This window comes from Aethalodelphis obliquidens, unplaced genomic scaffold (assembly GCF_003676395.1).
Source record: "Aethalodelphis obliquidens isolate GAN/ISIS:26980383/991018 unplaced genomic scaffold, ASM367639v1 scaffold25, whole genome shotgun sequence".
Classification (NCBI taxonomy): Eukaryota; Metazoa; Chordata; class Mammalia; order Artiodactyla; family Delphinidae; genus Aethalodelphis; species Aethalodelphis obliquidens.
Window position 1 is genome coordinate 14097784 of NW_020837969.1, and position 24747 is coordinate 14122530.

At 43.5% G+C, this 24747-nt stretch overlaps 1 protein-coding gene across 3 annotated transcripts in view; it reads left to right on the forward strand.

The window, feature by feature from the left end:
* The first annotated feature begins 11484 nt into the window (after nt 1-11484).
* The window catches only part of FAM149A (family with sequence similarity 149 member A), a 22914-nt gene continuing 9651 nt past the window's right edge, over nt 11485-24747 (forward strand). For 2 of the 3 annotated variants that reach the window (XR_003436238.1, XM_027122665.1), the window contains exons 1-8: nt 11674-11798; nt 15816-15926; nt 16213-16351; nt 18798-18940; nt 20265-20390; nt 21055-21225; nt 21809-21999; nt 23063-23217. Coding sequence is in view for 2 of the 3 variants with exons in the window: in XM_027122665.1 (XP_026978466.1) it covers nt 11788-11798; nt 15816-15926; nt 16213-16351; nt 18798-18940; nt 20265-20390; nt 21055-21225; nt 21809-21999; nt 23063-23217 (1047 nt within the window). In the remaining variant the exon portion in view is untranslated. Of the gene's footprint in view, nt 11799-15815; nt 15927-16212; nt 16352-18797; nt 18941-20264; nt 20391-21054; nt 21226-21808; nt 22000-23062; nt 23218-24747 lie in introns of all 3 variants that reach the window. The other variant, XM_027122666.1, reaches the window with a different exon arrangement.

Consider the following 24747-nt stretch of genomic DNA (forward strand, 5'->3'; position numbering starts at 1 on the left):
CTGGAGAACTAGTATTTGTGAATTTTTTGTACATAAGTGTCTGTTACAAATATTTTAGCAAACACTTTCTATTTCTCTGGCTTGTGCATATCTTGGCTGGCATTACAGAAAAATAGTGCAAACATTATTCCCTTACTGGGAAACTTTTTAATTTTTCTCTCGTTAATCTATCTTTTGTCAGTCTTTTTCGGGGCCCAGCCAATGAACCTAAATTTTCTTCCTCTCCTACAATTGCAAAAATTTTTTAGAACTCTTAACCCGTTATGAAGTTTTCCTCTCTGTCCCTCTTTTGGAGCATCTTAGTTTGTGAAATGTTTTTCATGAAGAGTCAAGGATTTTTACTCTTTTTCTCCCCAGCAATTACCTTGCTTCTGTGAATTTTTTCAGATTTCATTTTACTGGTTTTTCATAAGACTGACACGTATTGTGGAACACCAGTTCATGCGCCCGATGCAGAGTAAGGCCAAACAATCTGCAGCGTTGGAGTCTGGAACAGAGAAAGGTTTACTGCAAGGTCAAGCAAGGAGAACAGGTGGGTCATGCTCAAAAAACCCGAACTCCCCAATGGTTTTCAGGAAAAAATAGGCAAATTTAGGGTGAGGGCTGCAGGGTGTGCAACTTTCTTCTGATTGGTTGGTGGTGAGGTAACAGGGAGGTCTTCCAAGACTCAGCCAGAAGTTACCATCCTCCGCGTGGATGGGGGCCTTAGTTCCTGCAGAAGAACTCAAAGATATTGTTATGTGTATCCCTTGAGGAGCCAGGACCCTGCTTTAATGGCTGCACTATTGTTTCTTGATTGTTCCTCCTTTGTTTCTGCAGTCCCTCACTTCCCCCATTAGTAACTGTCTGAATCAGCCTTTTGGAACCCAGGGAAGGTCTAGGAGGCTGAAGAAACCTTTTCCTACAAACAAGAAACAGGGGACATGGAAGGATTTGTACCCAGGAGGACCCCACAGGGTCCTGTTCTGTTTCATCAGTCTTGCACACCAGTTATTATGTGCTAGAACTGGTGCTTTATTCTGAATCAAACTCTCAAGCACAAGGCTGCTGTGTACCTCCAAGTTCTCTTTAAGCACAAACTTGGACGTGCAGACCCTTGAGGTGGACAGAGATCTGCTGATCAGACCTAATGCCATTGAGCTCGGCGGCCCTACTGCACGCACGGATTTCCTGTGCTCGGCTGGAGGGCGACGCAGCCCAGGAAGGGTCAGGGCACAGCTTCAGGTGGCTGCTGCCTGAGCCCTGGGCTTCATTTGTGCTGTGATAAAGAGCATCCTTTCCATGTAACCTGGTGTCAAACATGTGATGAAAACTAACATCTACTGAGAGCTTACCCTGTGCTAGGCTCTGTTCCAGTTCCCAAGCATGTATCAATTAATGTAACTATCAAAGTCCCATTTTATTTGAGATAGGAACCGTTATCACCCCTGGATTACAGGTGAGGAAACTAAGGAACACAGAGAGACTTGGCTGTTGGCCAGTAGCAGAGATAATATGAACCTAGGAAGTCCAGCTCCAGAGGCTCCCATACCCTACCGTCTTCGTCAAGGTGCTTAGTAAATATTTGTTGAATCAGCAAATACCTCTCCTTGTCCAGAAGTTTAGTGTTTTATTTTAATAATAAAATTTGATAGTACTTTTCTTTATAGAATATTGGCCTTGGTATCATGCTCAGTGAGACAATTTAAATCCCTAAACAGATTAATTCCTCAGGTTATTTGTTTTAACTTTCAGGTTTTCAAAACATAACATTTCTTCATAGCAACATGGCCATCACTTCCTAATACTTTCTCAATGATGTAGCCAAGCATTATTATACACATCAGAAAACCAGTTCATTAAATTGTTAATTGATCAATGTAAGCATAAGAGTTTTATCACATAAAACATGGCTGAGACATTTCTAATAAAGTCCATCTAAAATCAATGCTGCCAAAGTTAGAAACAATGATTTACTGCATTTACTTTCATTTCCTTACTCTGCCTGAGCCAGACCATCGTGGTACATCACCTGGGGCTCATGTTTTGAGAATGGCATGCTACAGGTAATTAACAGAAAAGCCTGGTAGCATCTAACATCTGTCTGAAAGCCTGCTGATGGATGAACAATGGGTATAAAAGACCTACCATCTTGTGAAGAATTGTTTATCATGTTTGCAATTATTGGTCATTTTCAAAGGACCCTTAAACAAAAGGATCAATCATTCATCCGTTGTGCATTCTTCATGAAGCTGGCTGGCCAGACGTTTACATCCACTGTTTAACCCACAATGATATTGTTCCCCATCCTTTTTATATTTTCTGTCATCCTCCCTGTAGATTTTTTTTTCTGCCACACAGCGTGGCACACGGGATCTTAGTTCTCCAACCAGGGATAGAAACCTTACCCCCTTCAGTGGAAGCACGGAGTCTTTTTTTTTTTTTTAACATCGTTATTGGAGTATAATTGCTTTACAGTGGTGTGTTAGTTGCTGCTGTATAGCAAAGTGAATCAGCTATATGTATACATATATCCCCATTTCCCCTTCCTCTTGCGTCTCCCTCACACCTTCCCTATCCCACCCCTCTAGGTGGTCACAAAGCACTGAGCTGGTCTCTCTGGGCTATGCGGCTGCTTCCCACTAGCTAGCTATTTTACATCTGGTAGTGTATATATGTCCATGCCACTCTCTCACTTCGTCCCAGCTGACCCCTCCCCCTCCCTGTGTCCTCAAGTCTATTCTCTGCGTCTGCGTCTTTATTCCTGTACTGCCCCTAGGCTCTTCAGAACCACTTTTTTTTTTTTTTTTTGTTAGATTCCATATATATGTGTTAGCATACGGTATATTTCTCTTTCTGACTTACTTCATTCTGTATGACAGACTCTAGGTCCATCCACCTCACTACAAATAACTCAATTTCGTTTCTTTTTATGGCTGAGTAATATTCCATTGTATATATGTGCCACATCTTCTTTATCCATTCATCTGTCGATGGACACTTGGGTTGCTTCCATGTCCTGGCTATTGTAAATAGAGCTGCAACGAACATTGTGGTACGTGACTCTTTTTGAATGATGGTTTTCTTAGGGTATGTGTCCAGTAGTGGGATTGCTGGGTCATATGGTAGTTCTATTTTTATTTTTTTAAGGAACCTCCATACTGTTCTCCATAGTGGCTGTATCAGTTTACATTCCCACCAACAGTGCAAGAGGGTTCCCTTTTCTCCACACCCTCTGCAGCATTTATTGTTTGTGGATTTTTTGATATGGCCATTCTGACCAGTGGAAGCATGGAGTCTTAACCCTTGGACAGCCCAGGGAGTTCCCCTCCCTGCAGATATTTTTAGACAATTATGATAATTATTTTAATTTGTAGCCAGCTTTTTACAGCCAAATATACCCACTGAAGACTTTCATAGAGGTACCAGGAAGATTCTATGATCATGAAGCACCCCAAATATTAATTACTACCCCAATAGTGTATTTGTTTTCTAGGGCTGCTATAACAAAGTGTCACAAACTGGGTGGCTTAAAACAACAGAAATGTATTTGTCATAGTTCTGGAAACTGTAAGTCCGATATCAGATGCCCGCAGAGCCACACTCCCTCTGAAATCTGTAGGGAAGGCTCTTCCTTACGTCTTCCTGACTTCGGGCGGTGGCCTTCAAAGATTGACATGCCTCGGCCTACAGCTGCATCACTCCAACCTCTGCCTCTGTCATTATGTGGTGTTCTCCCTGGGTGTCTGCATTCAAATTTCTCTCTTCTTAAGGGTATTGGATTAGGGCCCATGCTAATGACCCTGTCTTATGTTGATTTTATCTGTAAAGATCCTATTTCCAAATAAGGTTACATTCACACAGACTGGGAGTTAGGATTTCATCATATCTTTATGGGGAACACAATTCAGCCGGTAACAGATAGGATACATGCAAACACACCTCAGAGACAGACTGCTTTCAAGGCTGGGATTTGCAAGAGGAGGAGCTTTTCTGTAGCCTTCTTGACAGTATCTGCCTACTTAAAGAAAATCCTGTGCATAGAGGGAAGTGGTTAGTAATGAAAGCATAGAAATATCTAAAGTTAGAGAGCTGAAGACAGGTGGGTGAATCCCGCACTGTGCATGTAGGGTTGCTCTTCCAAGGTGGAGGAGGGTGATTTGCTCCTCTGGTTACTGCCCTCTGTATATGGAATATATATCATATATATGACTCACTCCCCTTGCTTTGATTCTGTGCTCACCTAACAATCTTCCAACTTAATTTGACCTCAACAGGAATTCCTCCCCTAGGGAAAGAGCAGAGGACAGCACTGCAGTTATTAGTTAACACATTTGAGTTGGGGCTTACGCATCAGTATTTTTGAGTCATGTTGGTGGGGCTCCATCCTAAGAGGCTGGTCAGCTATGAAGGTCCTGGGCCTGTAAAATCAGGAACGCTGAGACATGGCAGCAGACAAGGGCTGCTCCCAAGGAACTGGGTGAGCTGAACCAAGCTTCACTCAACAATGACCCTTTTTGCTGCCTGTCCGTTCAAGTTAAATTACATCTGTTCAGAATCAATCAGTTGATTAGCAGCTTAAACCTGAACTCTCATACTCCAGAAATGATCTGAATACATGTTTTTATTAACCTTCCCTCCTATCAGAGAGCTGGCCATGGTTCCTTTGGTCTTGTCAGATTGGGTAAGTCCCAGATCTTTTGGAATCAGGGTTATCGTTCCCAGGTTTATGGTCAAATTCCTCACCATCAGCCCAGAGTTCTGCGAATCTGGTGAAGCTCTAAGGGTGATGGAGAAATTGGAGAGTGTTCCTTTAAGGCACGGATCAAGGAGGGGACCAGGTGTCCGTTGTAGACGCAGCCCCAGGCTGCAGTCTAGGGCCCAATTAGCAGTGAGCTAAGCAGGGTTTTTGTTTAGCTTAGCAACGGCCTGCGCGGTCCCGGGGGCCCGTCGGGGTATCTGCGGCGGGCGAAGGCCCGGGCCTCTATCCTCAGCTCGCGGTGGCGCTGGCAGCTGCAGAAGTCGCCTCCGTGGGCTCCCGGACCCCTGGCCCTCGGGGTCTCGCAGCACTAGGGCAGAGAAGGGACTGCTCCCCGCGTCGGGGAAGGTCCGGCCGAGCGGGGCCGAGCGCCCGGCGGGGATCCTCCGCGTGGAGAGAGCACCAGAGGCTCCCGGGGTGCGCGGCTTGAGGGGACCCCACGACCCCCGTCCCCGCCCCGGGCCGCCTCGTCGCCATCCCTACGGGCGGCGGTGGATGGAGCCCCGCAGCCCGGCTCCCCGCGGGTTTGAGGTTCGGGCAGCAGCCAGGACAGCATTTCCAAGGCCAGGACATGAAGGTCGCTGTGTTGGACCTTGGGTCTCTCTTTGCCAAAATCTTCAAGACCTCTACGGCCCCCGCGGCGGTTCCCTCGCCGGTCGCCTCCTCCAGCCACTCGCGAGGCGCAGCCACCGCAGGGCCGGCGGGCATCGGGGAGGGCACCTGGCTTGGCACGGCCCCGCCCTTGACCCTCTTTCCAGCCCTGGCGCCCGACTCCCGCTCCGGTTCGCGGGGGGCACCAGCCCTGCAGCAGCCGACACCCGCCCCGCTCCGTCCTCTGCTCGCCGCCTCCCACCCCCGGGTCTCGGTCGCGAGCCGCACGGCAGAAGCGGGAGGGACGCCCCTCTGGCTGCCCAGTAGCCCGAGAGCAGCCAAAGTCCGGTCCTCGCCCCCGCCCCTGCCCGCGGCCCCCTCCAGCGGCGTCTGCGGCGCAGCCGGCTCCCCAGCCCCCCAGGTGGCCGTGGCGCGGCCGCCCCCAGGCCCTGGCGGGGTCTTGGCGGCGCTGCCGTCCATCGGGGGCTCCGCGGGCAGCGGCAGTGTGACCGCGAGCTCACGGAACCCTCGCCCGCCCGGCCCCGGGGAGCGAGAGCCCGGCGCTCGGGTGCCCCCCGGGCCTGGCCCCAAGACCCTGTTCTTCACCCTGCCGGACCTCGGCGAAGAGTGGGCCTCGGACAGCGACTCGGAGGACGGCCGAGAAGCGTGAGTAACGGCTGGGGCCAGGCAGGTCCTTCTTGGGTTGGGACCCCTGCGCCTCCACCTGTCACACCCACCTTGCCAGGCGCCCGTTACAAAACTGCACTATTTGCAGTAACTTCCACTAAGTGCCCTGGGTACGTCCCTGCACTTTTCTTGGATCCTTATTCCTCGGCTTTCTTTTCTTTTCAAACAGAGGCTGTGACAGGCTTTTGATCAACTTTCTCGGAGGTAATCCTCTGCTGTTCACTAGCAGAGAGGGAGGGAAGATGAAGCGGGACTTGAAGGAGAGGAGGACAAAGTTTTCTTTTCTAGCTGAAGTTTTGACTCAGGTCATTTGATAGCCAGGTTTCCTTAAGGACTTTGAAAGGAGCCTTTCTCTACTGCAGGATACGGCGGACGTGCAGGGTACCCAATACCTACACTGGCGGCTATAATTTTAAGAAATGGTGAGACACACGGCGCCTCCCTCCTTTTCAAGGATCAGCCCCAATTCTCATCCTAAGTGGGATTTTTTGTGTGAGACATCGAGTTGATTTACATATGTATAACATCATCTGACTCAATGGATTTGTATCATATAGCCTAGAGCTCCTGTGTTACTGCCATGGGGCCCTGAGGTACTCCGGAAACGCTGACTGACTTCGTGGGAGCCATCTCAATGGGAATTAGGGGACACGTCCCTCAACACACCGACATACACACACACACACTCACATACTACCCTTTCACCACCAGAAGCAGTGATGAAAACATCCCTCTTGTAAAATGTGGATTTTAGAACAAAGGCAAATTTTATTTTTTTAATGAGAAGATATAGCTCCTCTTAGTGGGTATAAAAATGTTCAGCCTTCTTGAATTTCACAAAAGGATAGTGAAATGTTCAAAGGCAAACCAGAAAGTCCCGTTCACAGATGGAGATTTCTGTATTGTAATCTAGCAAAGGAAGAATGGTCAGGGAAGAATGGTCAGGCCTGTTAGCAGAGAAGCTCTCTTCTCCCCCCAAAAATGGACAGGAAAACTTTTGCATTAAGACTGATTCTAACTCAGTCAAAATTTAAATAACTATTTTCACAAAACTGCGTGACGTTCATCTCAGTGCTAAAATAAGTTAAAGAGTAAGTTGTTCCTTTTCATTTAAAATATTATATTATGAAATAGATGAATCAACTGATTTTTTTTTTCCCCTAAGGAAAATCAGTTGCATTTGGATAAGTGGCTAGAATACATATGTCTAAGGAATTAGGCCTTTGTTATTGGCTACTGGTCCTTAACATTTATGCAATTAATGTTTTATGAGCAAATAGATATACACACTGACCTTAAACTCTAGTCTTAGTGTTTTTTTTCCAACAGGCACTGAAACATTCAGCATGGCCAGTGGAAAGCACTGGTGTTGATTTCCGTTCTTAAACATCTTAAACCATGTTTGCATTGTCCAAAAATGCTTAATGGATACTTTTTGAATAACACTGTATTTGGCACTATTTACAGTATGCTAATCTACATTAGCAAAGATATCCAATTGTACCGAAAGGGCAGACATTGAATTTTACACAATTGCTTTGAGGAATAATAGGTACAGATACGTGTGTTCAAGGATCTTCCTAATTATGTGCCTTTGTTCTCTCCATGGGATGTCTGACAGCCCTTCAAGTACATTAGTTTTGTATTTTTTTTACATATGCAAATAGTCGTGTTCCCTTCCTTCCATACCTCCTTTCTTTTTTTAATCATGAAGTTAACAAACGGATAAGGGAAAAGAAGAAAGAAAGGAATTTTTCCTTCAGTCTTATAGACCTTTTGCATCTTGAAGTATATTTTTTTCACTCCCGGATTTCTGGGGTGGCTATCTATAACACTGAATAAACAAACATGCTTCAGCACTGGATTTAAATTTTACAACTACTACCTTATCTGTCAGTTTGCAGCTGCTAGTTATTAGCCTGCCGCTAAACTAGCAGTTAGCGGCTGCTAGTTATTAGCCTGCCTGATTAATAACAAAATCGTGTACTTGGTTTTCTCAAGCCCAGGGATGCAGAGAGTGGAAGATGGTTAAAGTAAGAATAAGAGAGGGAGGGGGGGAAAGCACAGCTAGAGAGAATGTGGATAGGTGTAAAACAAGCGCAAGCAAATCTTGAGAAACATGAATCTAATTTGAAGACCACCACACTCATTTACAAAGAAAAGTCCTCATTCACAGTTTCTATTTTTTGGAAGAAAACCCATGTATTTTACCTTTGACCTGATTCTGTCCTTGGCCTTTGTTAAAACGAAAAATAGTGAAATTACTTTGAGTGGGGACATACGCAAACTTTCAATTCAGAGCCTTTTCATTTTTCACCAAGGTGCTATGTAATAGCATGAGTTTTGATTTCTGATTCATGGATTAAATAAATGACTGGCCCACAGAAGAGGGGTTTGCCCTTTTCAGTCCACAAGACGTACTGGTGGCCACATTTGAACCAGAGGCCGAGATACTGAGTGGCCTTATTTACCTCTCTACTGCACCCCCCAGATGTGTGATTCAGCACTTTCATCCTCACCTTCACCTCCCTGTGTCTTTCACATATAACGCCGTCCCTCATTCACACTGGTTTCTGGTCTCCCCAGCCCTCTTTCCTACCTCCTTTTGCATTTCCGGTTTGAACTACACAGTTATCACCTTGTAAAAGGGCTTTTCGTTTGTTCTGCAAATAGAAGAATTTCTAACAGTAGATAAGGCAGATAGATGGAGAATTGCTGTGTATGAAGGTTGGTAGAGTTAAACTTCACATGGTCAGGAAGTATTTCTATCTTTTTTAAATTATCGCTGATAACAGAGAGTCATTGCTCTTTTCAGTGACTGAGTTTTCTTGTTAAAGTCACATAAGTGTGGAAATATCATAGTTGGTGCCTGCAGGACTTGTTAACTTGACTGCCAATGAAATGAATGCAGGGACTTCTCTGAGAATAACCAGTAGCATCACAAATCAAATCGTACATAGCCAGTACTTTGTATAGCTCTTGCGCATTCCTACCCAGTGATCGTATTATATATATGCACAGCATACCTTTTTTTAAATGATAAACTCTTTGTCCTGTGACACTTAACACACACCCACAAAAGGCATTTAATAAATACTTATTAAAAGAATAAATGGAAATATTTTCATCACAAAATCCACTTTCATGGGTTCCTAACCTTATAAAAATCAAGAGGAAATTTAAATGTCCTTCTTTAAGAAATTGTCTTGGGCCTTCCTGTTTCATTGTCTTGGAGTTTTCCCAGAGTTAGTAATGCTTCCTGCTGGGAGTTTGCATTTCCACAGGGATGAATGGTGAGCTCAGTAGACAATTGTCATATGACTGTTACTTTCTATTACAGTCATATGACCATCAATTTCATTAAAAATAGTAATGAACTTGACTTGGTCGTTCATGTCTAGCATATGCTTAAACCCAAGAAAAGAATTTTGTTCTTAATGTCATACAGTAGGTTTTTAAGCTTTAAATTATCTTCTTTACTTTGTTATTATATTTGAAGTCTCAAAAATTGAATTTGAGCTATTATATTCTGCTGTGTATTTAAAAAACACATTCTGAATTTTTTCTAATGTGATAGGTAACGTGTGTACTTGATATGTTAGCAGTTACCAGTTAGTTACCTGTTACCAATCCGTGATAAGTACAGAAAGTGAGGATAAGTCTTTAGAAAAGTTTATAGCAATTGACAGAGTAACTTTATGTCTGTTGACTGATAACAAACTTTTGGATTTGTATTTTGTGTATCATTTTTTCCATTTTACTTCCTAGTAATTTATTTTCATTACACTTAAAAAATTATAACATCCACAATTTATAGGAAATTTTTTTTTTTTTTTTTTTTTGCGGTACGTGGGCCTCTCACTGTTGTGGCCTCTCCCGCTGCGGAGCACAGGCTCCGGACGCGCAGGCTCAGCGGCCATGGCTCACAGGCCCAGCCACTCCGCGTCATGTGGAATCTTCCCGGACCGGGGCATGATCCCGTGTCCCCTGCATTGGCAAGCGGACTCTCAACCACTGCGCCACCAGGGAAGCCCCATAATATTATTCTTTACTTTTTTTTTTTTCCTGTCATGTCTCCTTTCATATAAATAGTATTAGCAGGTATGTGTTTATTTTAGGTACCATCAGTTTTCCTGATTCACACAAACAAACACACATACACACCCTACATATATATACATATGTATGTATCATTAATTTCAGAATTTATAACCACTTACCACTTTAAAGCTGATGATTTGTAAACATGGTGAGGACCCTAGTATCCGTAGTTCAAGACATGGATCATTGTATTGCTGTTGGTAGTTGGTTTCTTATTATCATCTTAGGGTTGTCCATTAAGAGTCAGATTCAAAATAAATAAACTGGATTTTTCACTATTAAATGTAATAGGCATGGTTTACCTCTGTAAATGCTGAGCTGGAGGAATAGGTGGGCTTCTTTGTACCTATTCAGATTTGGAAGGCCTTAGATCTCAAAGGAGAATGGATGGCCACAGCAGGCTGGACTGTGTTCCAGCGTCCCCTTTATTCATTGTAATTATTACGAATCTCTTCCTGGGAAAAGGCACGCGACAGGTGGTGTCTGCGCTTGGACATGTTACTCTGAAGATGGGTGTTACTTCAGCCCGCTCACCCGCAGTTCCCTCAGCGTATGAGAATGGTGGCTTGGCCATTTTGCTCTCTGACGGCATAGAATCTGGTGACTCTAGTCCTGGTATTACTGTATGACTTCAAGATTGAAACAAGCACATATTAATAAACCAAAACACAGGTGTACTCTCCGGTTTGTAGAAAAGTTATTGGACTGTATGAGATAAAGCATCTGTTTGAAGATGGGAGAGACAGGACGGCAAATCTTCGGTGCCTAAGTAGACCTGGAGTTCCTGTTAATCAGATTAGCATCTTGCATTTAACAGGCTGAGACTTGAGTTTTTTTTAAACCTCCCTCTACTTCCCTGCCCTCCCCCCCGCCACGCCCAACTAGGAATCCTTCGATGGGAGGGTGGGGGTAGGTGAAATTGTCTGTATTTCTCCGGTTCATTCAAATTCTATTTAAAAGGATTAAGGACAGCAAACACCTGTCTGGGTAGCCCCGGGGAACGGGTAGGAAGGCCAGACCAGTGCGCACTGGAGGCCCAGAGAGGGCAGTGGGGCCGGCGGGTGCCCAGAGGCCTAGTGGCCCGTGGTCAAAGCTCAGGACACTGGGTTATAAAATGTGGCCCCTGGCAGCGGGAAGGGGGCACGGCGTGCTTTTCCGGAGGTCGGGATCCGGGGAGAGTGGGACGTGGACCGAGGGCAGAGGGCGGCGGGTGGGAGTGGGGGACGCCGCGGGGAACCTCCGACTGGCCCAGCCCGACCCCAGCGAGGGGCGCGGCGGCCAGCGGAGGAGGAGGAGGGAAGGGCGTGGGCCGGGAGGCGTGGCGTCGCCGCGCCGCGCCGCGCCGGAATCTGGCGCTTTCGGGGCCGAGGGAGCCGGGGCGGGGGAAGCAGCGCCGGGCGAGCGGAGAACACCACGCCCATGGACCGCGCAGCCCGGGCTGGGAGCGCCCCTGGCCGCGCCGCTCGAGACTCGCGGTTCCCGGCGGTGCCGCGGCCGCACGTGCAGGGCTAGCGGGCGGGGGCGCAGGGCTGGGCGGCCGGGGAGCCCGGGCCCCGGGGGCGCGGGGGCGCCGCCTGCAGGGGACCGGCTCGGGGTGGCAGCGCCGGGCGGCGCCCAGGCCTAGGGGCTCTGGGCCTGGCCCGCGGGACGCGAGCCCAGACCTGGGGCTGATGGTGATTGGGTGAGTCCTGATCTGGGAAGGGCGGGGAGGGGGGGATGAGCTTGCCTTCGTGTCACCTTTTTGTGCCACAAGCGTGATTTTTATCTGCTTGCAAAGTCAGAGTCCATCTGGTCTGTTTCCCTGCATCCATTCCTGAAATCTCGTGCTGACGCCATCAGGCCCTCCGGAGCGTTCGTGGCGTCTGAGATGACTTCTCTTCAGTCCCAAGAGCCGGGAGCCTCGGTTGCTTCTAGAATGAGCTTGTATAAGTCAGGGCTTACCATCCTGCGTTCCAACCCATTCAGAATGCAGTACTCATTTCAGACAATCTTTTTAAGCAGAAATATCAATTTTGAAAGCTGCCATCACTGTTTAATAATTGAATTTCATTTTTAAAGTAAATTTATTTATCTACTTATTTTTGGATGCGTTGGGTTTTCATTGCTCTAGTTGCTTCGGGGCTGTGCAGTGTGCAAGCTTCTCATTGCGGTGGCTTCTCTTGTTATGGAGCGCAGGCTCTAGGCACGTGGGCTTCAGTAGTTGTGTCATGCGGGCTCAGTAGTTGTGGTGCACGGGCTTAGTTGCTCCGCGGCATGTGGGCTATTCCCAGACCAGGGCTCGAACCCTTGTCCCCTGTACTGGCAGGTGGATTCTTAACCACTGCGCCACCAGGGAAGTCCCTAATAATTGAATTTCTATAGGGCAAAGTGGCAGAGGTTTGTGGGCTATCAAGAGGCAACTTTTAAAAAGTAAAAGTAGAAGATATGGGAACATATGTATATGTATAACTGATTCACTTTGTTATAAAGCAGAAACTAACACACCATTGTAAAGCAATTATACCCCAATAAAGATGTTAAAAAAAAAAAAAGTAAAAGTAGATAATCTAGTAATTTCTTTGACAACTGGAATGGAGTGACTTGGGGAGATTGAGACTGAGCTTTAATTTAACTTTGATGCACCAACAAATTAGTGCAATATAGTTTGGTGGTTGCACTTCAGTCTACCCTAAAACCCAGATCCTGTTCTGAAATGAACAGCCTTTAACCTACCGACTACCAGCATTTTATCATCTCTAAAATGTAAGCCGTATGGACAGGAACTAGTGTAAAACTGTTATGTCTACGTATTATGTAATAAAAGCTTATTAGACATCCCAGCACTTTCAAGTTTTAAGATATTTATAAGACACATACTGTAAATTGTGTATACTTTCCTAGACTCTATAGATTACATGAGTTGATAGTTACAGGGAATTAAAGATGTTCAATATTATGCCTGAAATAACTCTACAATGCATGGTTAGAGGACAGAGAAACCACAAGATTCAAAACAAAACGTAAAAAGAAAAAAGGCAAGTTCTATACATTCTGTTCTTCATTCACAATGTCAGTAATGCGGTTCCTGGAGAGACATGGAGATCAGATGGCCTGGGTCCTGGAACCAGCTGCAGCCCTATCTGCTTTGTGACCTTGGAGAGTCATTGAGTTTACTGGGCTCAAATTCCTCTTCAGAATTCCTCTGAACTTTGTGGTCAAACGTATATGTTATTAAGCTGAACTCTGACGTTTAAGACATTCCACAGAAGTATAGGGACTTCGAAGGAGAGGAGGCAGGGAAGAGCCCAGGAGAAAAGAGCTGGAGAAACGGTGTGGAGGCAGCTGGTGTTTTCAGGCATCTGTTTTATGGTAATCCGTCCCCTACCCAGCATCCCTGAGTCTTGAAGACCTCCTATCCTCAGCTACACCTTGAAGTGCGTAGGAATGCTGATCTGCGCAAGGATATGCTACAATGTCAAGAGAGGAATTCCTTCTTCCATTTTGTAAACAGCTTTCTTCTTAGTTTGAAAAGTCACCCCTTTTCCCCCTTAGAAAATGGCGAATTTTCTGAAGGAAGAAATTGTTGTTCATTGAAAACAAAACAAACTGGCCTGAGTCTGATTAGTGAATTTAGCTTTCAAGTTGCACAAAAGGCAGAGGAGAAGCTCAAAGAAAGAAAGGTGGATGTGAGTGGATTAGACACTCCATAAAAAGTCATTTTGGGAGATATCTGCTACGCTAAGAGCTGTGGATCTTCTTTCTTCATAAAGGATGAAAAATTCTCCGGCAATATCTTGGATGTGGAGGATATTTTCATGTCCAGTCACAATGTCATCTTTTGTATTAAGCAGGAACATTCTGAGTAATTAGAGGGCCAAAGCACGTTCTTTGTTTGAGGTACTAATTTAGTCTTTGCCTAGTGATTCTTCCAATAAACAGAGAGCATCTCTAGGTGTCAGGCAGTATTTTAAGTGCTACAGATAGAAGACATTAATAAAGTATCAGGAACATCCCAATAAAAAACTAAAGTCCCAAGAGAGATAGGAAATGCCGGGAGAGGTGAAAAAAACCCAAGAAAATGGTGTTTACATCGTGTGGTGTATGCCAGCAATAATAGCAGTGAAAGCAACCTGATTTACCCGGCTTGATTATGTAAACACTTTACAGACTTCATCTAATTTAAGTCTCACAACAACTGGAGAAGTAACTTCTCAAGCACACAGCCTGTCAGTGGCAGAGCAAGATTCTAATCCATGTTATTATTCTATGGATATTACAAAAGAACAGTATTTTATCTAATTCACCACCTTGAGGTTTAAAATTCTTTCTCAATAACAAGCAAATTAACTCATATACCAGTATATAGTTTGTAACATTCAAAGCAGATCTATTTGATGTAATTTTTTGTTGATTGCCTCTTTTATGTCATAAGCATTTTTATGTTTATCTAGAGTTATAGAGTCACGTGGAAATGACTGAATAGGGCTAGAGGTAAAGCAATTTATTGGCATAAAAGCTTGTCCTGTGTTCTTTTCTCTGCTACCCTTTCTTTAACAGCTTTATTCTCAGGATTGCTTGGTGTACTTATGACTGTTGAGCAATAAAGAGAGGAAAAAAATCCTATAATTCTGTTATTCTCTCTTGTAAAGATATCTATATGATCGCTCACCTCTGTTTATAGTAATTAATTTGTTTTAAAAATTCTCTTTTTTGTAGAGTACTGTAGGTGTACAACTAGGGACAGAACTGATTCTCTGATTAATATTTTTTTAAAACTCTATTTACATACAGAAATATAAATGATGAAAATTAGGTACCATTTAATTGAAAGCAAAAGCAAACTTTTTAAATGAGTGGTATCCCTGTTAGAAATATTGAAAGTTGACATTTTTTCCCCAAATGACTATCATATCTTAAGTTAATATAAAATATAAGTTATTTGTATGGGAAAATATTATTTCTATAAAAGAACAGAAGTTGTTTACTGTTAAACGTTAGGAAGGTATTTAACTAGAGGGAAGTAAATGTTTTAAAAGGTTCAATGAAAGGACATTTTAATGATTAACACTAACTGGGCTATACAAGCCAGGTTTAATGCCTTATTTAAAATTGAGAGATTTCTTCTGTTTTAGTTTTCCATTACTCTTAATATTTTAAAACTCTCTACAAATCAGGCTACAAACCAAGCTAGAATGCCAAACTAAAGTGAGTTATTGTTTGTGTGTTTCAGTCATTTCTTTTATTTCTTTATGTGTTTAGTGATTCAAACAAAGTTGATATATTTCGGAATTAATAAGGAATTATCGAGTTTTTTTCGTGCAAGGCTGGTTGGCTTTTGCAAGCTCCAGGGCACCTGGTCAAGGGATACGCGGGACCTGAAATCTAGCTCATGTTTCCACTGCCGAGTTTTGGAGTGAGGCTCCACCTAGGTTTGGAGCAACTTTTATCAGTCTGGCTGAGTCACAAGAAGTTGTTTTTTTCCCAGTTTACATAACAGTTCATGTAGGTTAATAACAACCTTGATTCTAAGAAAAATAAAAATGGTAGGGAACTAGGCTCAGTATCATGAGGTGTGTGTGGGGTGTGTGTGTGCACACACATGTGTGTTTAGGGGGACATGGTAGGAGGAGAGGGGCACCGTTCTACAAAAGGAAATTTTAAATGTCTTAATGAATACACTTATTACATTACAGATACTTTTCATATTTTATTTTTTCAGAAGAGGACTGCCAGAAGGATCTGGAAAGCAGAGTTTTCCTGTGAAAAGCAAAGATCCTTTACCTACACATTTTACAAGAAATGTACAGAAAGCCATTGATAAATATACCCGGTAAGAATTAGTCTGTTAAATGTGTCTGATTGCAGAATGAAAATGTGCCCACAGTGAATATGGGAAACAAAGTCACTGATGGGCCATGAATTTCCACAAGTAAAATTAGCAGTTTTATTTTTAGCCAACTGAAATGTTGCACTGTATAAATCTTTTAAAGTCAGTGTACTGTGAAAATTAACCAATATATTTAAATAAAGAAAGAGGAAGTAGGCACAAGGTGAAGCCACTTCCCAGTATGACCTCTTCTCAGTAAATGTTATTTACGTTACATTTCTTCCTACAGTGAATCCGTGTCGTCATTTTCATCAAATGGAAACCCCATGCCCACAGAAGCTCCCAACTCCTGGTCTGGGTCTGGGACACAGAGTTCAACCACAGGCTTATCAACCGAGAGGAGCTCCATTTACTCTTGGAGAGATGATGTATGTCTCACAAAATTTTGGATAATCCCATGGTTATAACTTATAATGATGACTTGCTTTCTTATTTAAAAAAAAATCTTTTTACCAATTTTAAAAGCATTACCTAGTCCACACATACATATACATAAATATAAAAGCACTTACATGTCACACATGAAAACTGAAATTACAGAAACTCTAAGTAAAAATTGCCCATAATCGCATGGTCCAGAGTCTTAGATGTTGTTAATTTTGTTTTTTCCACCTCCCAACCCTCCCCCTCAGGTTGCTATATATGATTTCTTGTATAATACCTACGGCTGGAGATTCAGGAGAGACTGACAGTTAGGGGCTTGAGTAAGAGAAAAATTGGGGGAAAATAAAAGCCGTAAAGAAGAAGAATCACCATGATTAGGGAATTTCCCCTGAATATTCTAAGCCAGATGTTTTACTTTGAACGCTAGCTGGAAGATGTTAACCGTAACCCTTTAGGGCGACTCCGCCGGGTGGGACTTGAAGTCTGCAGCCCAGGCTCATGTTCAGATCTCTGTGATTGCATGGTGGCCGACCTCTTATACCCTCAAGAGTCGGTGAGAATTCGCAGACACAGGCTTTGGTGAGGCCCCTGTGGCTGTGGACGAGTCCCCAGGGGAGCTCCTTGGATGTTCTAAGTCCTGCCTCTTTCTTGTTTGTGTTCTGGTTTTCATTTACTTATTTAAAGGCCGCTCTTGCCCGCATGGCGCGCGGGGGTCTGCTCCCAGGGATGGTTTTTTTTTTTTTTTTGCGTTACGCGGGCCTCTCACTGCTGTGGCCTCTCCCGCTGCGGAGCACAGGCTCCGGACGCGCAGGCTCAGCGGCCATGGCTCATGGGCCCAGCTGCTCTGCGGCATGTGGGATCTTCCCAGACCGGGGCACGAACCCGTGTCCCCCGCATCGGCAGGCGGACTCTCAACCACTGCGCCACCAGGGAAGCCCCAGGGATGGTTTTGTAGCAGCGATTGTGCAAGGGGCCAGAGGGAGAGGGCCGTGCTGCGGGGGGAGACTGAAGGGGAGCCAACTGTGAATCAGGCCCTTTCAGACAGGATGGGACTCTGTCACTTGGGATGAACAGCCCGCACCCTCACGCCCGCGCCCTGCCGCCCTGGCTCTTCGGTCAAAAGTGTGCCGACGGGAGGATGGCTGAGGACCATTGCTTTATGAAGCAATACGGTCCAAATTCTGGGATTCCTTTGGTACAAATTTTCAGGTAATTATCCATAGAGAGTCTTATGCCTTCCATGTGTAGAATTTATTCCAGCCCCTAGACAGTAAATTTTGCTTTGAATCTAAAAACATTCATTTACTTTTTGATAGGTAATATTTGCAAAAGCAACAAAATACAAAAGACCGAAAAATGAAAATAAGCCCTCTTCCACACTCCAGCCACCCAGTCCCCTCGTAGGAGGCAAATAGTCTTCTGAGTTTTCTCCTTATTTTCATTTTAAAAGGGGTAATTCAACTCCCCTGCAGTCTGGGAATCTAGTTTGTTATCAGTTGGGGGGAAGAAGTAACATGGAAAATACCGAATTTTTGCTGTGGAAATCTATGAAAAGTCTGTGAAAATCAACCTAAATTGACCATTTTGCATCAGGTATGTCAGGCTGAATACACACTTGGTCGCTCTGAGTTGTGGGTTAGATTTCAGGTTCACCTGCCACCCCCCAACCCCCGGGGAGAAAACTGAACAGGGCTCTCGCCCTGCAGCCCCCGGTACAGTGTTGGCTCTTCCAATTGTAGTTATGTTCATTTTTTCCTCACTGGCTGTGGAGACGGTAGGTCTGTTACTTCTCCATCATGGAGAATATATGGAAAGGCTGGAGGGTTTTCTCACTGACCGTTCACTGTGGCCATAGCCCAAGAACCTCTTAAGGCCACACAAGAAAAACGAATGCTCTGGCCCCGCCCTAATGACCACATCTCTCAGGACACCTAAGGTGGGTTTCTTTTTCTGTTTCCTTGATTAAAAGAAAGTGAATGGCCCTTTCTACGAAATAATTTTCCTTTTCATTAGAAAAAAAAGTTTGTAATTTGCAGATGTACTTAGGTGTCTCATGCCCAGCTACATGAGGGACACGTCTGTGTGCATATATGTGTGCATGTGTAAGTGCTTAGATATATGGTTGTGTGTGTCTGTCATTATCAATGTCTGTGTCAATATGTATGTTCATACCTGAAACTATGTCTATGTACAGTCTTGAATAGGTCTCATAACTCTAGTTATGAGAATTTCTAGTACTAGAAATTATCTCTATTTAACAGTTAAGGAAACTGAGTCTCAAAGTGGGATGTAATTTTTCAGAAGAGTAAAAATTGGAGCCCTGGTATGTCTGGGAGGGCTCCCTCCTATATAAATTTGTAAGTATCATTGATTCTGAAGCCCGTATTTACAACTTCTGGTCTTGTAACTAAATGTGCATTTCTATTTTAGGAGTTTGACAAAGCCAATGCACAGAAAGTACAGCAGTTATTCTGGGAGGTCGAGGAAATGTTATTTGAAGGGAAAGTAAGCCCTCAGACCCAGAATCTACGGGCTGAATGCAGTGAGTGGGCAAGAAGGTCCCTCCATCTGAGGTAAGGGGATTGTTCATAGTAATTCTCCAGAATGTGTTTGGGAACCGCTCACTCTTGAGCTGTTCAATAAGTTGGGTATATTTTGAGTAAAAGCACTTGTCAAAATATGTATCTGGAACACATGTCCTTTACTGAGAAATCACGCCTTTGCAATGGTGTCTGAGGAAATCTGGAGACATTCCGATACTCAAGTGCATTTTAATTTGTGAGAAGCAAATGTAGCTCATGCCCAGAAAGGCATTGCATGCATCACAAATGCGAGAATGGAAGAGGGGCAGGAGTTATCCTTTACCTTCACACTCACTAGTCTGTGAGCAACATGTATCTGCCCTTGAGAGCAGTGCACAGGGCGGGGTTGGGCAGGGGAGGTGAACAGAGTGATTATTTGCTGAGTGATTGGATAGGTGAATCTGACCATCTCACCAAGATTCCTTATGTAGGAAGGATCATCTATTTTTTTAATATCAAAGATGAAAGATGTAGATGAGTAAAAAGGGAAGATGTTCTTCCTTCAGTTACTCAGCCACACCTACTTAGAGGGAAAAAAAATAATCCATGACAGTTATCTGAAGTTCCTCTATATTATATCTGGGGAGAATAAATTAGAACACTCGTACAAATGTTGATAGGTTTTCTGGTTACCTCAACTAAGTAACTTTTTAAAAATCTTGACTAAATAGGTTTTTATTTTTCCTCTCCAGTCCTTTGTAAGCCCCTGCCTTAGTGTGCACTAGATATTAATGATGGATACGGACTTTTCTAGGCATCGTGATGCACTTGCCTGAAATCCAGGAGCTCAGATCTGTTTCTTTCAGTGTTGTCTTACATACTTAAGATAAAAATGAAGGAGGAGAGGGTAGAAAAAAGAAAAGATGACAAGGACTGTAAGCCTAGTGTATATATTTACATATTTTTCTGCATTATGTATATATCAGTTAACATTTGTAGAGAGCTTCTGTGTGCCCAGCATTACCCTAGTTGTCTGAATCTGGTTACATTATCTATCAGCTACTCGTTAGTCCTACAAGGGCACTATTATTCTACTTCGCATACAAAATCGAACTGATGAAATCAGTGGCTCAGGGAGCCTGAAAACTTTGCCTCAGGTCCCTTCATCAATGGCAAGAACTGTCTGTCCCCTTCCCTCAAAGCCTGTGGTTTTCCCGTGATCCCGTTACACTGCTCATGTACTAATATCTACCTTATCACTTCATACACGCTCCTTCAAAATACTATAGGGAAGTCCATTACCCAACTTTTAAAATTGCAAAACATCTTTCCCTTTCCAATCAAAAATATTAGTTTCCTTTTTTTTCACTTGCAGAGTATTAGGAAGACAGCTTGTCCTGCCCACTGATGAAGGGGTCCAGCATTTTCAGGGTAGCAAACCTGCTTCTGCCGTCCACAGACCCTTCTCTGACGACTGTGAACCCAGCAGCAACATCAGAGAGTATGTTGCTAGAAGTTACTTTTGAAAAGTATTTTAAATTGCATTTTAGTTATACTTTTTCGTGTCTATCTGAGCCATGAGCCTTGGCTCCAACACTTTGGAAGATTGTTGATTTCAATGAAGGGCAGGTATTTTTTTTTTTACCCAAGATGCTTCTGATTTGCAGTTGATGATGGTGATGGTATGTGTGTGTGTAATACAAATATCAAGGGAGTTAACTTTTAAACTGTTTGAAAGGCTCTGAAAGGCACCCTAGATGCAAAATCAAAAACTGCTTTATTGTGATGGATCCTAAGCCACAGGGCAGTAACAGAATAAATAAAGCTCTATTCCGTTTTCTTTTGCTCACTAACAGATTTTGGTAAATCCCTCTATGCCATTCACACATATTCGGGACTGTGCCATGATATCCCTTCATTACAGCAAAGAGGATACAAGCTTGTAGAATAATTTAGACTTTTAAGAAGCCCTTAAAAATTTGAATGATGTCTGAGCCAAAATGTTGCTTTTAAGTGTATGACTTTTGTCAAATGTAATATTTAGTGATTTTTAAAATTTGGGACTCTGTGGCTTTATGGATAATTTAAAGACCCACCACGATCATGTAGACATTGTATTGTTGACGTTCTGCAAACCCTCACGGAGAATCTGATTTTCCCCATAGGCTGTGCATCTCTGGCTCTCAAATAGTCCCGGCGGCACTCTCAGCCCTCACCCTGCCAGGTCCTGTTGGCACAGGGATTGCGGACCTCACGGCATGTTCATCACTGGAAGAAGAAGTTTATGATGTGGATGGGAAGATTGAAGAGTATTTCGCTTTTGACAGAAAAGAAGAGTAAATAGAATTTTATTTGATATTGACTTAGTACAATAATATTTATTGGGCATGTATTTTGATTATATGCTCATTTAGTGTTTTGTGCATTTTTCACTTATCCAAAAGATTTTCCATCCTTTTGAGAGTAACGTGCTCCCCAAAGCTTTTAGATTCCTGGCAGGATGTAGATATGCTAGAGCAGCGTTTCCCTTTCTTACTGACAACGTGGCTCAGACAGAAAACAAGAATCGTGTTCAGCATGTTGTAGAAAGTGGAAAGGCAACTAGCGGCCTTTGTCCCCCGGGGCTCCAGGTGCCCTATACCTGGCCACCCATGGGGGCAAAGGGGAAAGTCCAGTCTTTGCACTAAATGCCTATTTGGTTCTTAGACAAAAGCTATCAGTATTGCATAATAAACATTTGCCTCCTGATTGAAAGCTGATACATTAAAAAATAGCAAAGTGCTGTTTAAAAAAGAATGTTGGGCTTATTTATATATGTACGATGTATATATATGCGTGCATGTTGGATAGATAGATAGGTGGCATTATTTGAACTTCAACCTTTGATACTTTAGTGATGAAAATGGGTTTTGTCCTTAGTGACGAGGACTGTCTTGAACAAAACCCAGCTCAGCACCACAGGACGTGGCATAAGCACGGACTTCCTCCTGTTTCCCCACATGACTGTGTCAGAGACGCGGTGGCTGCAGAAGTGTTTGATCACATCTGGACAGCTGTGGTGGAAATACTGGAAAAGCTGACTAGAAAAAACTGGGAAGTTACACTCACAGGTACTTAATTTGTACTTAATAAGTTGACCTAATGAAAAGAAAAAATAATTCCTGTTCCTCAGCTTTCTGCCCCACGAGTTTGGCCAAATCTAGGACCTGACTGGGGTGAGAAGGGAAGTTGGGTTTTCTGCCTTTATTCACAAGTGAGCTTTAATCACTTCATAAAGGACATCCTCGTTTTTTGAGCTATAAAAATGAGGTAGAGGCATTCCCGAAAAAAACACAGAAATACACAAGAAAGAAGCTACAAGTCACTTTTTAAATTCTGGCTTAAAAAAATTACCTAACTGGGGCTTCCCTGGTGACACAGTGGTTGAGAGTCCGCCTGCCGATGCAGGGGACACGGGTTCATGCCCCGGTCCGGGAAGATCCCACATGCCGCGGAGTGGCTGGGCCCGTGCGCCATGGCTGCTAAGCCTGCGCATCTGGAGCCTGTGCTCCACAACGGGAGAGGCCACAATAGTGAGGCCCGCGTACCGCAAAAAAAAAAAAAAAAAATTACCTAACTAATCTCTAATAATGGGATATTGTTTTTTAACTATAGATGATGATATTTATAAAATAAAATGTAAACAAAGCTAATTTATTAATCACTTCATTTACCTGTATAAAATGTTCTCTAAACTGCTTGAAATTGAGCAGAAACAAATTATGGAAATTTCAGTGGTGGACAGTAGTGACTAGTGTTAACCAATTTGTATAATAGGGAAATAATCATTAAATATTAATAATTAAATTTTACTTAATTAAATTTACTTAATTAAATGTTACTTCTTCCAATCAAGGGGATTAATTGGGATATTATAAAGTACCAGGAATCCTCCTTGCCCCAGTGTATAATTCCGATTTTTCTATGTACCACTGCAATGACAGTCATTTCATTAGATGCTCTTGGAAAGTGTGAGCCCATTGCTCTGTGGGGTCTGTCCTCTCTATAGGAAGGTTCAGCAGCCACAGCAGACTCATGGTATCTCAAGAACAGATATTCTCTTTGAACAGGGGATTTTAAGTACATGTATTTGATAGTATTTTTCTTAATAATATTGATTTTTCTTTGGCACAGAAGGAAAAAAACAGAAAGAAAAATTGAAAGTAGCTGAGAATAAATCTCCACCTATGGTCGTTTCCTGTATTAATGCTGATGTGTCCAGTGTTCCCCCGTCCAGAAGTTCTGAAACTCGAAGTGTATCCCTGGCTTCTCATCTTAACCCACCTCAGGTAGATGCTTTTCCACTCCCTCTTTCCTTCAATCTTTATATCTCTGGCCTCAGTTTGTCAAGAGTGCCATTCTATTAAATTCTGTTATCAAGATATTTGGGTCTGTTGGCCAATAAGACTAAAATTTAAAAATAATTATTTCATGGGGTTGAATAGAATCACCAGATTCTTTGATAGAGTAGGGACACTCAGATTTGAGACTTTCCACCTGCTTTGAACTGTAGAGCTGTTTCCATATTTTTGAAGAAAAAAAATGCTTTCCCCCAATCGTTCTAACCAATTTGAAGGTTACAGATGTTCTCCTGTCCTCCCACCAAAGTGATAAAAGACTCAATCAATGAGTATACGTTGGGTTCATTCAACATTAATTGAGTTTGTATTAAGTGAACTGTATTAGGTGTTTTAAGGAGATATAGAGATGAACACAGCATATTCCCTGACCTAGTAAAAGTGAAGAGTATGATACAGGTCAGATGCAAAGTCTTCGGTGAGCGTTGTGCAAAAGAGTTGTAGGAGAAGCAGGGAGAAAATGATTTATTCTGCCTGGAGTGAGGCTTTATCTTTTTTGGTTGGAGGTGAAATTTGAACAGAAACATGAAGAAATGGGTAGGCTTTCCTGGATAGGAATTCTGAGTGGGTCAATTCAGACCCACATGGAGGAGTGAGGGAGGGGAACAGTGATTGGACTGAGGCTTAGAGGATGAGATACTGGGACAAGCAGAGTCACTGTGGCAAAACCAGGGCGTTTGGAATCAAGAGACCTATGAGGGGAATTATCTTGGACATGTTGTTTAACTTGTCTAAACTTCAGTTTCTTTATAGAACGAGGGTAATAATATGTTGTGAAACGGATTGTTGTGAGGATAAAACCATATAAATATGTGAGAGCTCCTAACACAGGTATATACTGGGAACTCAGTAAATTTTTCTTGAATTGTGTCCCTATTCAAAGATCTAGTGGAGGGGCTTCCTTGGTGGCACAGTGGTTAAGAATCCGCCTGCCAATGCAGGGGACACAGGTTCGAGCCCTGGTCCGGGAAGATCCCACACACCATGGAGCAACTAAGCCCATGCGCCACAACTACTGAGCCTGTGCTCTAGAGCTCGCGAGCCACAACTACTGAAGCCCGTGCTCCTAGAGCCTGTGCTCCGCAACAAGAGAAGCCACCACAATGGGAAGGCCATGCACCACAACGAAGAGTAGCCCCCCTCGCTGCAACTAGAGAAAGCCCATGCGCAGCAACGAATACCCAACGCAGGCAAACATAAAATAAATAAAATAATTAAAAAGAAAAAAAATGATCTCGTGGAAGGTGAGGCTGGAAAGGATGAGCTTGCTTATGGGAGACCTTCAGGAGTGCTAAGGAGTTTGGACTTTATGTTTGCACAGCCCGTCTGCTGTGGGGAAGCAGAAAAAAGATAAGACAGGATTCCTGGTCCGTACAAGTTAGTTGGAGGGAGTCAAGCCATACCAAACAATACTACACACACACACACACACACACACACACACACACACACACACACACA